Below are 13,827 nucleotides of genomic sequence, written 5' to 3' on the forward strand. Positions count from 1 at the left end.
TAAAAAAAAAAGCTAAATTAAGTATTGAATCATCCGAATTGCGGTAAGTATCTTGCCTAACCTTGTGTGGGGGACTTCCCCTTAGGTTTTTGAGTCTTCTATGCTATTTGTAGTCCGTGCACGTGAGGTGACGAGTGTAAGCTCAGACATATTTGTGGAAAATTTTCTTTTAAGGTTCTTAGGTCCTTATGTCCATTATGTGGGAAATATTCCGTTATGATTGAGTTTCTTAATTGCTTAATTTGCCTCTATATGCTCCATACGATATTGTTAGCTTCCCTCTAACTCATACTTGTTACTTTCCCTTATTTGCCTTAGTTGAAGCGATTGTTCTTCTTATCATTTTGTTATCTCTAAATTGTAAATTCCTCTATGACTCTGTGTATATATATATGCTATGAGTCCAAATTGTTGTGGTTGTCAGTGTAGGTATCATGTGCCTGTTGTGTCTCATTGTTTTGTTAAGGGTATTGCACTTATTGGTTTTTTCGTGATTCTCTTGTTGGCGTGTTCATACTCTTGGTGGTGGAATTCCTTGTGGTTGGGTTGTTGGATTGTTTTTGAGTATTCCTCGTGTTGCTGTTGTGTGTTTACTTTGGGACTACGGGACGATATCCCGGGAGATCCTCCTGCATGTTTACCTTTGATTTACTGGCTACTAATTGATTTTCTTACCTTACTTGTACAACCGTGTATTTCAAGTTCTGTCCTTAAATAACTTTTTATGTATTTGCCCCTAATTTCATGCTTTGCACAAGATAGTTATTTGACTTCTTCCCTTAAATAGTTTTCCCGTTTGAATCTGAATTCCTTAATTAAAGGAAATCTTGTGTGATTGATTCCTAATTGATGATTAGTTCCTTAACTACTTTCCTACCTTATTTCTGCCTGATTTTTACACTATAAATGCACAACTCTTTCACAAACTCATCATCAACTGAGAATCCTTCTAAACTTATACTCTCTCATAATAATATTCTCTTCTTGTCTGCATTGTGGCCTGTTTTGCAAGACTACTGCATTTTCTCTATTTGTTTCTTTGAAACTGGTATGTCCTAATTTAAGCTTCAGCATCATCATAATGTGTTCATTTACAGCTTTTATATCCATGTCTACTTTACTATTTCTGTAAAGTTCAATATTTAAGTTAGTACGCTTATATCTTTCTGTCTGTTTCTGCTGTGAATCCTTGCTCCCTATCCCCATTACCCCTATGTGTTTGAGAGTTGTGACTTAAAGAATGGCAATGTGAGTTGTTTCCCATGAATTGAGTTTGAACCAATGGGGTCTTAACCTCTAAGCAAACAGGCTGGAGGGTGTGCCAACATCTTCCATTGATGGGTGTGCCTATCAGCCTACTTTTCTTTTGCTCTTGCAAATTCCCCCTTCCCCTACACCCCTACGTGTGCTGATTTAAGCTATTTCCCTTTCCTTTTCCCCTTTCAGCACTCTATTTCTGCACTTGCACTCTCTCTTAGTCTCTAAGTTCTGCCCCATTTTGTGAGCCTTGCCTTGGGACCTTGAGTTCCCTCTAAACTTGGACACCTGAGGGCTGGCCCTTCCACACTGCACTATGTCTTAATCCAATAATATATTTGGGTGTAAGTGCTGCTCGGAGTTCATATGAGACTCTTAGGGAACTTTGACACATCCAAATGGGAGAAAGGCTTTGAAACATAATCTCTTAGAGTTGGTTTACTTCATATTTCAGACAGGAAGTCTGAATCAGGCCCTCCTTCGTTGTACTTTTTAATTTCTGATGTATTTTCTTTACTTTACTTTATTTTTCTAGGCTGTAATAACCTTGTAATGAAAACTCGCGATGATGGCTAGTGAAAAAGGGAGGGGTAACCATGTATGCAAAAAGGGGTAGATAACCTGCCTAAAGGAGTTTCTGAATTTCTGTATTTCCATGTAGATAACCATGTCTATAGGAATCTCTGATTTCTACACTTCCATATAGATACCATGTCTATAGGAATCCTTCATTCTCATATATAGAATTTCCTGAATTTCTGCACTCTCATATAGATATCGTGTCAATAGGAATCATGCATCCTCTCATGTATCATGTCCATAATTACTCGAAATCTGAATTCTACATATACATATATAGATAAATATGCCTATATGTCTTTATGAATCTTGCATATCCACTTTTCATTAGGCAAACATATTTATAGGTCTTAAATAACCAACTGCAATTAGATATCATGTCCATAAAATATACAATACCTAGATATCATGTTTGTAGGATTTCTGCATTTCTCTATGTCTATAAAAGTGTTCTAAAGTCGAAAAACGCATAGAGAGCATGCCTATAGGAGCTTTAATCAAATCTGAATCGCCTCACTCGCTTATGAGTCTAAAACCAGCAATAATAATGCATTACCAGTTGCAGAGCTTATGATCTTTTGCTAAAACTCGCCCTCTTTTAATAATTGACAACTTTTCTTAAATCAATATGTAATCAGCTCATATCCTTGTTTCTGAAATCAGTAGATATCATGCCTATAGGGTCTTCGTCTAACACTTAGGCAAGCCATAAGGTGAAAGCTTATAAGCTGAATCAGATTTTATGTGCTACAACCAGCTGGCGGGCCTGATTCGGGCTTCTTATCCTGAACTATATAATAAATCAGTCTGCCTCAACCTTTTAAGTTTTAATCAGACCCTAAACAGTACATGCAAGTCATGCTACATTATGTGCTTTCTTTGGTTTAAAGGAGGTCTGTCTGAGCCTTTTATTTGTTTAGATGCTTCCCCAAACTTGCTATATGTGTTTTGTTTGTCGCCTTAGTATTTTACCTTTTGAAACCACAAATGAGCCCAATACCTCCTCCCTTTAGGATTAGTAGTCCCAAGTGCCTTCGGGACTGATAGGATTGGGGCAGGTAATAGCATGCAATAAGTAAACGAGACCATTCCGCGCTTTAATACCTTAACGGGGTGGGAAAGGGTAGATATGGATATGATGACCACGCGATAACATCACGTGTAGCCCCTCACTGAGGAGTGATTACCGAATGTTGTGTGGGGTTATCCATATTATCAATAAACCTAGGACCCCCCCCCCCCCCCCGCCCCTTTCCTTTGTTTTCTTTGTTTATTTTAAAAAAAATTAAAAACGATTTCTTTTAAGGAAATCAACTCTTTTAGTTCCTTCTTCTTACTTTTGTTTATTTGTAACCATTACATGAAAATCCCCTCTTATTTGAAGCCTTTACTTGCCTATGTATTATTTGCACTTAACTCACATCAATAGTTTGGCCGGGAACCACACTAGTGGATCCTGAGGGGTGCCTAACACCTTCCCCTTGGGATAATTTCGAGCCCTTACCCAATCTCTAGTTACTCAAAACAAACCCTTCCTAGTGTCCTAATATATTTTAACAATTAGGTGGCGACTCTTCAAATCAAACCCAATTTCCAAAAGGAATGAATTGTCCTCCCAAATGTCATAAACCCGATTTTGTGAGAAAAAGGGGGCGCGACAATATCTCCATGCATAATTTGCCAAATTGTATTGTAATTATTAAATTTTAGCCTACGAGGTGTGTTCCCAGGTGGCGTTAAATGTGAGTCATTAATTTGAATAAGTAATTATGAAGTCCTCATGCCTTGTTGTTAGTAAAGTGGAGGTTTGAAATGAGATTTTGCTAACCTGAGGTTAATTGGCAATTTTGTAATCGATTATGTACAACTATTAAAACTAAAGATGTGGTTAAGGTCATACATATGATGTGTTTCATGTCCAGATATCTTTATGATAATGTCACGCTTATAATGCGGAGATTAGTGTTATTGATATATACATTGTGGTGATTTGTTGAGTTGTGGATGTGTTGTTAGGAGTTGTTTTGGTGTTACTCTGACAGGTGGATATGACCAATTACAGGGGAAACTCTGCCGAAATTTTTGAAACATTTGGGAGTTAGAAAAATTTAGGACATTGAGATGTGCAAAGAAAGAGATAAGTTACATTATGTGTTTGAGGACGGACTCTACTTCTTATTTGAGGACGAATGACCCTAAGTGGGGGAGAATGTAGCACCCTAGATTTGATGGGTGCAAAGGCACGAGTTGCTATAGCCAGTCAATACTAATATCGTGTGTTGATGTGAAAAATCGGACCTTTATGGAAATGATTAGAGTGAAAGAAATTTGGTCGTAAAGTTTACAAATATAGATAAAGGAAATAATCTCAATTGAAATGGTGTTGTCGGACTTATGTCGAATGCGGTAATGTCAAATTTGGTAACCCAAGAATAATCTTGGTACGTTCGGGGAAGAACATATGTTTTAAGAGGGGGAGAATGTAACGACCCGACCAGTCATTTTGAATAAGTACAACCTCGTTTCCCCATTTACCACTAAATTCATGCTTCACGATTCTTATGTAACTTTCCGGGGAGATTGGTTCGGGTTCGGAATGGATTTTTGATAACTCCAATAGCTCTGTATGGTGATTTTGGACTTAGGAGCGTGCCCGGAAAATTATTTGGAAATTTGTAGTTTAATTAGGCTTGAAATGGTAAACACGAGAAGTCGAAGTTTGGAAATTTGACTGAGGGGTTGACCTTTTGATATCGAGATCAAAATCTAACTCAAGAAGTTGGAATAGCTCCATTATGTTATTTATGACTTGTGTGCAAAAATTTGGGGTCAATTGGACTTGATTTGATAGGTTTCGGCGTTGTTTGTAGAATTTGAAAGTTTCTAATTCCTTAGGGTTGAACCCGAGGTGGATTTGGTTTTTGGTGTTGTTTTGAGTAATTCGAAGGCTCGACTAAATTTTGATGATGTTATGGGATTTGTTGGTACATTTGGTTGAGGTCCCAAGGGTCTCGGATGAGTTTCGGGGTGAATTTTGAGCGAGTTCGGGAATTTCGGTACTCTAAGATGGTCCTGGTACTTTTGGGAGTGCGGATCACGGACCTCAGTATGGACCGCACAAAATGGTGTGCGACCGCACATCAAAATGTTCTGCAGGATCGCTGGTCCTACTTCGGAAGTTTATATTTTTTGATCTACAGGGAATTTTGAGATTATTCAAAAACGAAACATCTTTGAATCATAGTTTTGTTAATTGGAATTATTTTCTCTTGCATTGTTAGATGTATTCAAGTCATTTTTGGCTAGATTGAGCCGAGCATTGAAGAATTGCTAAAAAAAAAAGCTAAATTAAGTATTGAATCATCCGAATTGCGGTAAGTATCTTGCCTAACCTTGTGTGGGGGACTTCCCCTTAGGTTTTTGAGTCTTCTATGCTATTTGTAGTCCGTGCACGTGAGGTGACGAGTGTAAGCTCAGACATATTTGTGGAAAATTTTCTTTTAAGGTTCTTAGGTCCTTATGTCCATTATGTGGGAAATATTCCGTTATGATTGAGTTTCTTAATTGCTTAATTTGCCTCTATATGCTCCATACGATATTGTTAGCTTCCCTCTAACTCATACTTGTTACTTTCCCTTATTTGCCTTAGTTGAAGCGATTGTTCTTCTTATCATTTTGTTATCTCTAAATTGTAAATTCCTCTATGACTCTGTGTATATATGCTATGAGTCCAAATTGTTGTGGTTGTCAGTGTAGGTATCACGTGCCTGTTGTGTCTCATTGTTTTGTTAAGGGTATTGCACTTATTGGTTTTTTCGTGATTCTCTTGTTGGCGTGTTCATACTCTTGGTGGTGGAATTCCTTGTGATTGGGTTGTTGGATTGTTTTTGAGTATTCCTCGTGTTGCTGTTGTGTGTTTACTTTGGGACTACGGGACGATATCCCGGGAGATCCTCCTGCATGTTTACTTTGGGACTACGGGATGATATCCCGGGAGATCCCCCTTCACTTATATTGAGGATACCAAGAGATCCTCAGGATACCAAGAGATCCCTAGCACTTATATTGAGGATACCAAGAGATCCTCAGGATACCAAGAGATCCCCAACACTTATATAGGTAGGATACTAAAAGATCCTCGGGATACTAAGATATCCCTACCACATATATTGAGGATACAAAGAGATCCTCGGGATATCAAGAGATCCCCAGCACATATATTGAGGATACCAAGAGATCCCTAGCTCGTATACGGAGGATACTGAGAGATCCGCGAGTATTTACATCTGGGACTACATGACGGTATTTTGGGAGATCCCCGGTTGTTATCTCTGCGTTGAGTTTTACTCCTTCTGTGATTATTTTATCTCCGTTGTAGTTGTTGTTACCAATTCAAGTGTTTTAACTGTTTAGATTCCTTTACTGCTGTGATCCTTTGTGTTAGAATCGATAGTGTTTACAAAACGTCGCCGTATATATATATATATATATATGTATATATATATATATATATATATATGTATATATATATTTCAATACTTCAAATTTCAATAATTGTTATATTTTTAACTCAATTAGTTTATCAATCAAATTTCGTTAAACCGTTGAGGTTGTACTTTACTTAAGAGGAGTTTAACAAAATTAATTTATCAAATCCCATGTTAAAGGTAATAAATCATCTGATGTCGTATCGTAATTGAAAATGGTACCTTCTTTATTCAAATGATTTCTAATAATAACTCCATCTTCTCTTGTTGAGTTCCTAGTTGGTTTAGAAAACGTACTTTATTTTTGTTATGTATATCAGACTCCTTGAACATCTTAATTGCATTGGTTATGGACCCTATGTACTGAGTAACATGAGAACGTCGTTGCGCAAAGTGAGATAGAAATATGTGGGCACGAGGTGCCGGGTGTGCTAAAGGTTTGGTAGTTGAGGTTATGATATGAGACATCGAGTTTGAGATGGCTGGAATTATGCATCCGAAATGATATGATTTATTAAATTGACATCGCCTTTCTTATTTGAGTACATTTTACTTGTTTGTGTCCCAACTATGTTGGTGTTAACTTACTTAGTTATCTTCGTTTCCATCAGTGTTTCCCTTTATCGTTTCTACTCTTTGTGGTTGAGTTTTTTCCCTACTGCTGATATTACCTTGTTATCATATCTCAATAGTTTATCGTTATATCCTGCTCAGTTTATTTGACCAGTAGGTGCCTTGACTGTTCCATGTCACTACCCTACCGAGGTTAGTCTTGATACTTACTGGGTACCGTTGTGGTGTGCTCATACTACACTTTTGTACATTTTTGTGTACAGATCCAAGTATTTGATCGGTAGCAGTTATGCGAGTCGTTGCGGTGGAGACTCAAGGTAAACCTGCTACAGTGTTCACAAGCCTCGGAGTCACCTTCAATTGTACTTATTTCCATTTGTTCCCTTTCTTTCGGAACAATGATGTATTTATTTTGTACAACTACTCTTAGAAAGACTTGTGACTTGTACCACCGGTTTTGAGAATTGTAAATTGTTAAGAGTTATTGAATTTAAAGTTGGCAAATATCAATGTTATTTAAGTTAATGTTAGGCTTACCTAGTTTAGAGACTAGGTTCGGAGGGACTTTTGGATCGTGACAGTAAACCAGATTATATTTGCAATGACCGCTAGTCCTCTTAGGAGACATAGTTGGGTGTGATCAAATTTTGGCGTCGTACGCCTCTAGAGACTTTTACCCCACCATCGCTTCATGGCATTTTTGGTATGTTTCGCTCCAGAGCTCGCCCCGAAAACACTTTTTAAACACTGATAATAGGTCAAATATGATCATAAGTTAAACTCGTCCAAAATAAAGTGATTTCAGGCCAGCAGCACACGTGGCAAGTATATAGAAAAATAAAAGAAAAACTAAAATTTACTTTGAAAGGTTACATATGCAAACAAGGAGTGCCCAGCTGAACAACCAGTGCGATTTTCAATAATGATAGATAAACTGATTTTAGTTAAACCATAGGCAGGGGCGAATTCAGGATTGCAAAAACAAAAATCAATATTGGAGCCATAATATAAATTTGAGTGTTCTTTTTAGGGATAAATTAAAGGCTAAATTTGTCCCTCTACTTTGATAAATTATGTACGTTTATACCTAATTTTACTATGTGTCCAAATACTTCTCTACCATTAAGAAAGTAAATAAATTTGCCCCCAACCATAACAGAGATCCACCGTGGCACAGAAACTGAGAAAATGAAGATGGCCAGAGAGGATGAAGAAATTATGCTGATAAAGACGATCGCCGGAGTTCGGCAACCCTTATACACGTTGGGAAAAGTGAGATCCACGCGATCTTACCCATCAGCAAAAGGTATTTAATAAACACATTTATTAAATCGGGTTCTTGGATAGTCGGGTTAGGAACAGTTCTTTTTAATTTGGGTTGGAAATTTGCTTAGTTGGCGGTTAAAAGAGAAAGGTCCCAGTGCCATGATGGAACTATGTTAGGATTGGGGATAAATTTATTTACTTTCTTTAACGGTAGAGACGTATTTGAATACATAGTAGAACTAGGTATAAACGTGAACAATTTAGTAGAGTAGACGAACAAATCTGGTCTTTATCCCTTCTTTTTATATTCTTACCATTAAACTTATTATACTTATAAAATTAAAAGTTCCATTTAAAAAAAAACAATTGTACAATATAGATATTTAGTTTAATTTTATAAAACATTGCAGCAACAAAGGGAGAATAATATTTTAATGTCTGAGCCTTTGGAAATTTTAAACAATAAACTAAACAAAGAAAGGAAGAAAAAGAAAAGAAGTGCTTAGCTACAAAAACGCAAGAAGAGACACAAGACATGGGATGGGTCAACCCAATTCTAAAAAAAGGGGAGGAAAAAACAAACGTGAGAATGGGAATTGAAACCCCAACTCAATTACAAAGGTAAAGGTATACCTAATAAACATTGCACCATATAGTCTTTAACCTTAAGTACTCATAGATCCTCCACATAGATCCTCCACAATCATAGGTGCTAAATCGTATAGAAAGATATTACGGACGGAATAGCTTTTACAGTTGCAGCGTTAGCGTATGTTTATTATATTGGTGATAATAAATTTGAGTATCGATCAAGGAAAAATACGTATACGAGTTTCTACACTAGAGAATAACAAAGTATATGCACGGAGAATATATTAGTTATGACTGATATGTATTGACGGATTCAAAGTTTAGGGCATATAACATTGAAAATACAAAAAGATTCGCCATGTAAAATCTTAAAACACAATGGATAAAGGGGGAGGATACAATTGGTTAGTAAGGATTTCAATTTCCTCTCCCAGATATAGCCACTGAAAATTTTCACTTTCATTCATCGAACCATTCTCTGAAAATAGGCAAAGTCTCCATACTTGTCGTAAAAGGGCGGCGTTACTGATTCCCACTTATTGCAACCTCTGATTCTGATGTGTAAGCTGCTCCTAATACCATCTTCTTCATTGATCACTTCGCAACATTGTCGTCGTGGTGCCTATTTTTTCGTACAAATGAGTTCGCCATAATTAAATTCTTCAAAAACCAAAAAATGGTTTATAAATTTGAGATGGAAAATTTATAGATGTATAGTCGTCAATCTTATGTTAGTAAAATTAATAATTAAGAAAGATTTCATCAAAATAAATAAATTAATCACTTTGTTTCATTTTACGTGAAATTATTTTCATTTTTGTCTACTTCAAAAAAATAAATAGACCAATTTAACCTTAACATAGCATATTTAAGACCAGAAGTTCCAAAATTATTTTTTCCTTTTTTAAACTTCATGTATCTACTCAAATATGATTCCCTGGAACGAATTAATTGAGTAGAAATTTACCTTTCTCCATACTTGAGGAGATAGAATAGTGGCCGTGACTTTAATTTCGCATAAAGAGAGAGTACTCTTATAAAGACCTTGAGTTCCAAAAAAAAACTTTCTTTTCTCAAGCCTAGACAAACAGATTCGCATAAACTGAAATACGGGAAGTAGAAATTTACCTGTCTCCATACTTCGGGAGATAGCATTGACGCGGTGATATTAACCATATGAACTGCTAAAGCTGGTCTATAGTTTTGATTCTCACATTGCTTGTTAATACCAGTAATGGTATTATAACTGGTCAAGGTTTCACCATTGCGAAGGTCAAGAACTTGATCCAAGTAGTACTCTATAGGACTCTTGCATGGTTCTACATTGTTTGGCCGAGTATTGAATGTGAATGGTTCTTCAGATCCTTTCCATGTCTTGAATGTCTGCATTGGCATCTCTAATTCTCTTGCATTCATCAGCCACGGATATAATTGAACTGAGAATCCCCATGACACTGATAATGACCAGTTTCTCTTTAGGTCATAGCACAAACTATGTTGCAACGTCCGACTTGGGTCCTTGTTGTAAGCCTCAATCACCTTCTTCACTGACTCAAATCGGCTCATTGAAGGAATCAAAGGTTGTAACACATACACGTCCAGATGGTGCAGTGAGACCAGTGGCGCCACGGGATGTGCTGCCAAAAGCCCTCTTGGACTTCCGTGTATATCCATCTTAAGAAAGAAAGGAAGACTTTTAAAATTTGTAGTAGAAAAAAAGCTTTAGCTATTTGTATGGCTACAAATTACTCCCTTCGTTCCAATTTATGTGAACCTGTTTGACTGGGCACAGAGTTTAAGAAAAATGCAGATTTTTGGAATTTGTGGTCCTAAACTAGTTAAAAAGGAGCCCGGAGTATTTATGTGGTTAATAAAACTTCTCATTAAGGGTAGAATTGTAAATTTAAGCTAAATTGTTTTCAAATTTAGAAAGGAGTCACTTTTTGGAATAGACCAAAAAGGAAATAATTTCATATAGACCGGAACGGAAGGAGTATTTCATTAGGTAAAATTGAAAAGTTTAAAAGTTAAATTATTTTTAAAGATTGTATTTATACCTGGTGGAAACCGGGTTCTTTGGTGAGAGAAACGCCAATCTCAGCTACACAACTACCTATCTTTTGATCTGAACTGAACAGGTAATGGTAGCGATTAATGCAACTATCCAAAATCTTCACGAGATCCGCCGCGAGAGGGTAGCTAATAGCAAAGCCGCCACCGCCGTAAGCCATACTGTAGGAAAATACTACGTCGGTCTCTACGCTTTCGGAATTCCCACCAATGTAATACATTTGGTTGTGATCATATTTAGCCAAAACCGTCACCAAATTCTCTGGAAAAAACACAGTATCATCATCTCCCATTACGAACCACCTCACATTCTTTAAACCTAGTTCAAAGCTCTCCTTTACAATCCTCGCAATCCTCACAGCTGACCTGTCACCAAACCAACAAGTGTACTTGAATTTGGACGTGTCTTGAGAAACCCTATAAGGTGGGAAAGTTTCAGACCATGGCTCGTTGTCGTGGGGCTTTTCATCGAGCCACACGAACCCTCGCGTTACATTTGGTCTCCACCAGAGCTCAGAGTAACGTGAGCGGTTGTTCCATGCTTTAGCGGACCCTCTGATGCCAAACACGATGTGGGATATGGTTGTTTCTTTTTCTTTTTCTTCTTCTTTGCTGATATATTCTTCACTGTCGGAGAAATTAACAGTGAAGGATACTATTAGATAAATGGAGGCCACGAAGCAGATGGAAATTAGAAAGCTCTTGACAATAAAAATGGTGCAAAGTTTTGGGACTAATTTGCGGTTATTAGGGAAAGGGACGTAACGTTTCCGGGGAGATATCTCCTTCATTTTGTAAAGAGTATGACTCTTTGTTAAATGGATTTTGGTTTTCTACTTAAAACCTAAAGGCTTGCATCCTATTTCGTGCTGCTTTATTTCTACGTAGTTAAGGTATTTGTTTTTTTAATCAGATTTCATACTTACGTTTTATTTGAGCTTAATTTATGTGCATGAAAAAAAAAATACTATAAGGTTATATAGTATTATTTTTTTGTTGTAGTAGATAATTTTTCTTATTTAAAAGTACAAATTTCACTTTTTATGAAAAGTTATTTATAAATAAAATTTGAGTAACGTGATTTTATGTGAGTGTATAAGCTCATAACTGCTTTGAAATGCTTTCCTTGAGCCATGGCTTATCCGAAACAAACTTTCTAACTTTACAAGGTATGATAAAGTCTACACACTTACTATCCTCCTAGATCCTACTTGTAAAATTACACTAGTTATGTTGTTATTGTATAAATATTTACATATAAAAATTTAAGCTCGTTGTCTCTTACTTAGGTAAATAAAATTTTATCGAGACGGAGGACTTAGTGCGCAACTGTTCAAATCTCGAGGAATAACTTGTATTATGCAATTCGAGCTAACCTGAAAACATTATTTTCATTGGGTGATTTAATCCAATATGGTAGCCAAGTTGCAGTAGTAACAATTTTGGGTCACCCCTTTAATGAAATTTTTATTGGATGAGTTAGATAACCCATGCAACCTTTAAAGTATACATTGAGATTTGAACTTTGGATCAATATCTACAATGACGATTACATAGAGGAAGTGCGTACGCTATTAATAAGTAAGATATACGGCAACTGGCTTAATATAGATCTTTAGAATCAGGCCCAGATTTAGAGGATGCTTAAATTGGCTTAAAAGTTAGTTAAATCAGCTTAAAAATACTTTTGAAATAAGCCAACAGTCACAAGATGGACAACTCCAAGTTATAGATTTTAGCTTAAAGGCTATTTGAATTTGAACAAGTACTGTTTTACATTTTTATCCCTTTTATATTTTTTATAATCTCCACAAAACTCTTCATTCCAATAAAATCCCAACTTCATCTCTTTACTTCTGTCATCTCCTCGTATTAGCTACCATCGATTGGACTAAAACAGTCTAAAGATACTCTTAAATGGTGTGATATTATCCGTTTTGAACCAAGCTTGCTCGGTTTTTCCTAAAAGACCTCACAACATTAAGAATATCCAACTCTTTATAAGTAGATCATTTTTCTTTTCTACTTTTTATGTGGGACTTTATTCACAAATATAATGACTCGGCCAGTCGTTTTGAGAATTAGCGTTCCATTCGGCGGCGTAATGTCTCGAGCAGCTTCGTACTATGTGTTATGACGTGTGTGTGATCAAGTTCGACTTCTGGATGATTCAGGATCAAATTGGAAGAATGATTCTTGTTTTATGAGCATAAGCGATAAGAGTTGACCGGAATTTGACTTTTATGTAAACGATTCCGGACTGAAGTTTTGATAGTTCCAATAGTTTTGTATGGTGATTCTGGACTTAGACGTGCGTCCGGATTTAGATTTCGAGGTCTGTATGGTAATCTGAAGCATTTCGGCGAAAATTTGGAAGTTCAAGTTTTGGAAGGTTAAAAGGTTTGACCAAGAGTTGACTTTAGTGGTATCAGGGCCAGAATGCGATTTTGAGTGTTGAATTAGCTCCATTATGTCATTTGAAACTTACATGCAAAATTTGACGTCATTCCGGGTTGACTTGATAGGTTTCGACACGAGTTTTGGAAGTTGGAAGATTTGAAAGTCATAAGTTCGATTCGTGGTGCGATTCGTAGTTTCGACGTTGGTTGATATGATTTGAGATCTCGAGCGTGTCCATGTTATATTATGGAACTTGATGGTATATTTCTACGGGGTCCCAGGGGGGCTCGGGTGTATTTCGGATGGGCTTCGTGTCATTCGTCATGTTTAGAGTTGTTGGTTTTGTGATGCTCCAGGTACTCTATGAGATCGCATGTATGCTGCCACGATCTCCTGTTGTGGGAGCTAGGCGTGGTTCTTCTTCGCGTTCGTAGGTAATATTTCGCGATCGCTTACGTTTGAATTTTCCATCATCGTGTTCGCGTCCCCTGTTACGTTCGCGTAGCACATTATGACACCGCTATTTGCCTCTTCTTCGCCATCGCACAAGTTAGTTAGTGATCGCGTAATACATGTTTTTGGGCAGTTTTGTTTCTTCTTCGTG

At 36.8% G+C, this 13,827-nt stretch overlaps 1 protein-coding gene across 1 annotated transcript; it reads right to left on the reverse strand.

Moving 5' to 3' along the window:
• Positions 1-9,035: 9,035 nt before the first annotated feature.
• Positions 9,036-11,614, reverse strand: LOC104231809 (uncharacterized). The gene is made up of 3 exons (XM_009784864.2): positions 10,811-11,614; positions 9,882-10,427; positions 9,036-9,375 (listed from the first exon to the last, which is right to left on the reverse strand). The coding sequence occupies exons 1-3, from the start codon at positions 11,612-11,614 to the stop codon at positions 9,217-9,219; spliced, it is 1,509 nt and encodes a 502-aa protein (XP_009783166.1). The 3' UTR covers positions 9,036-9,216.
• Positions 11,615-13,827: the final 2,213 nt, after the last annotated feature.

The sequence above is a fragment of the Nicotiana sylvestris genome, chromosome 7, assembly GCF_000393655.2.
Source record: "Nicotiana sylvestris chromosome 7, ASM39365v2, whole genome shotgun sequence".
NCBI lineage: Eukaryota > Viridiplantae > Streptophyta > Magnoliopsida > Solanales > Solanaceae > Nicotiana > Nicotiana sylvestris.

Bases quoted from the DNA above. Each gene is read 5' to 3' on its own strand.
- LOC104231809 (XM_009784864.2), bottom strand. From the start codon at position 11,614: ATGAAGGAGATATCTCCCCGGAAACGTTACGTCCCTTTCCCTAATAAC. The intron at 10,428-10,810 runs GTATAAATACAA...TTCTTTCTTAAG, and splicing joins AAGAACCCGGTTTCCACCAG to ATGGATATACACGGAAGTCC. The intron at 9,376-9,881 runs GTAAATTTCTAC...ACGAAAAAATAG, and splicing joins CTCCCGAAGTATGGAGACAG to GCACCACGACGACAATGTTG.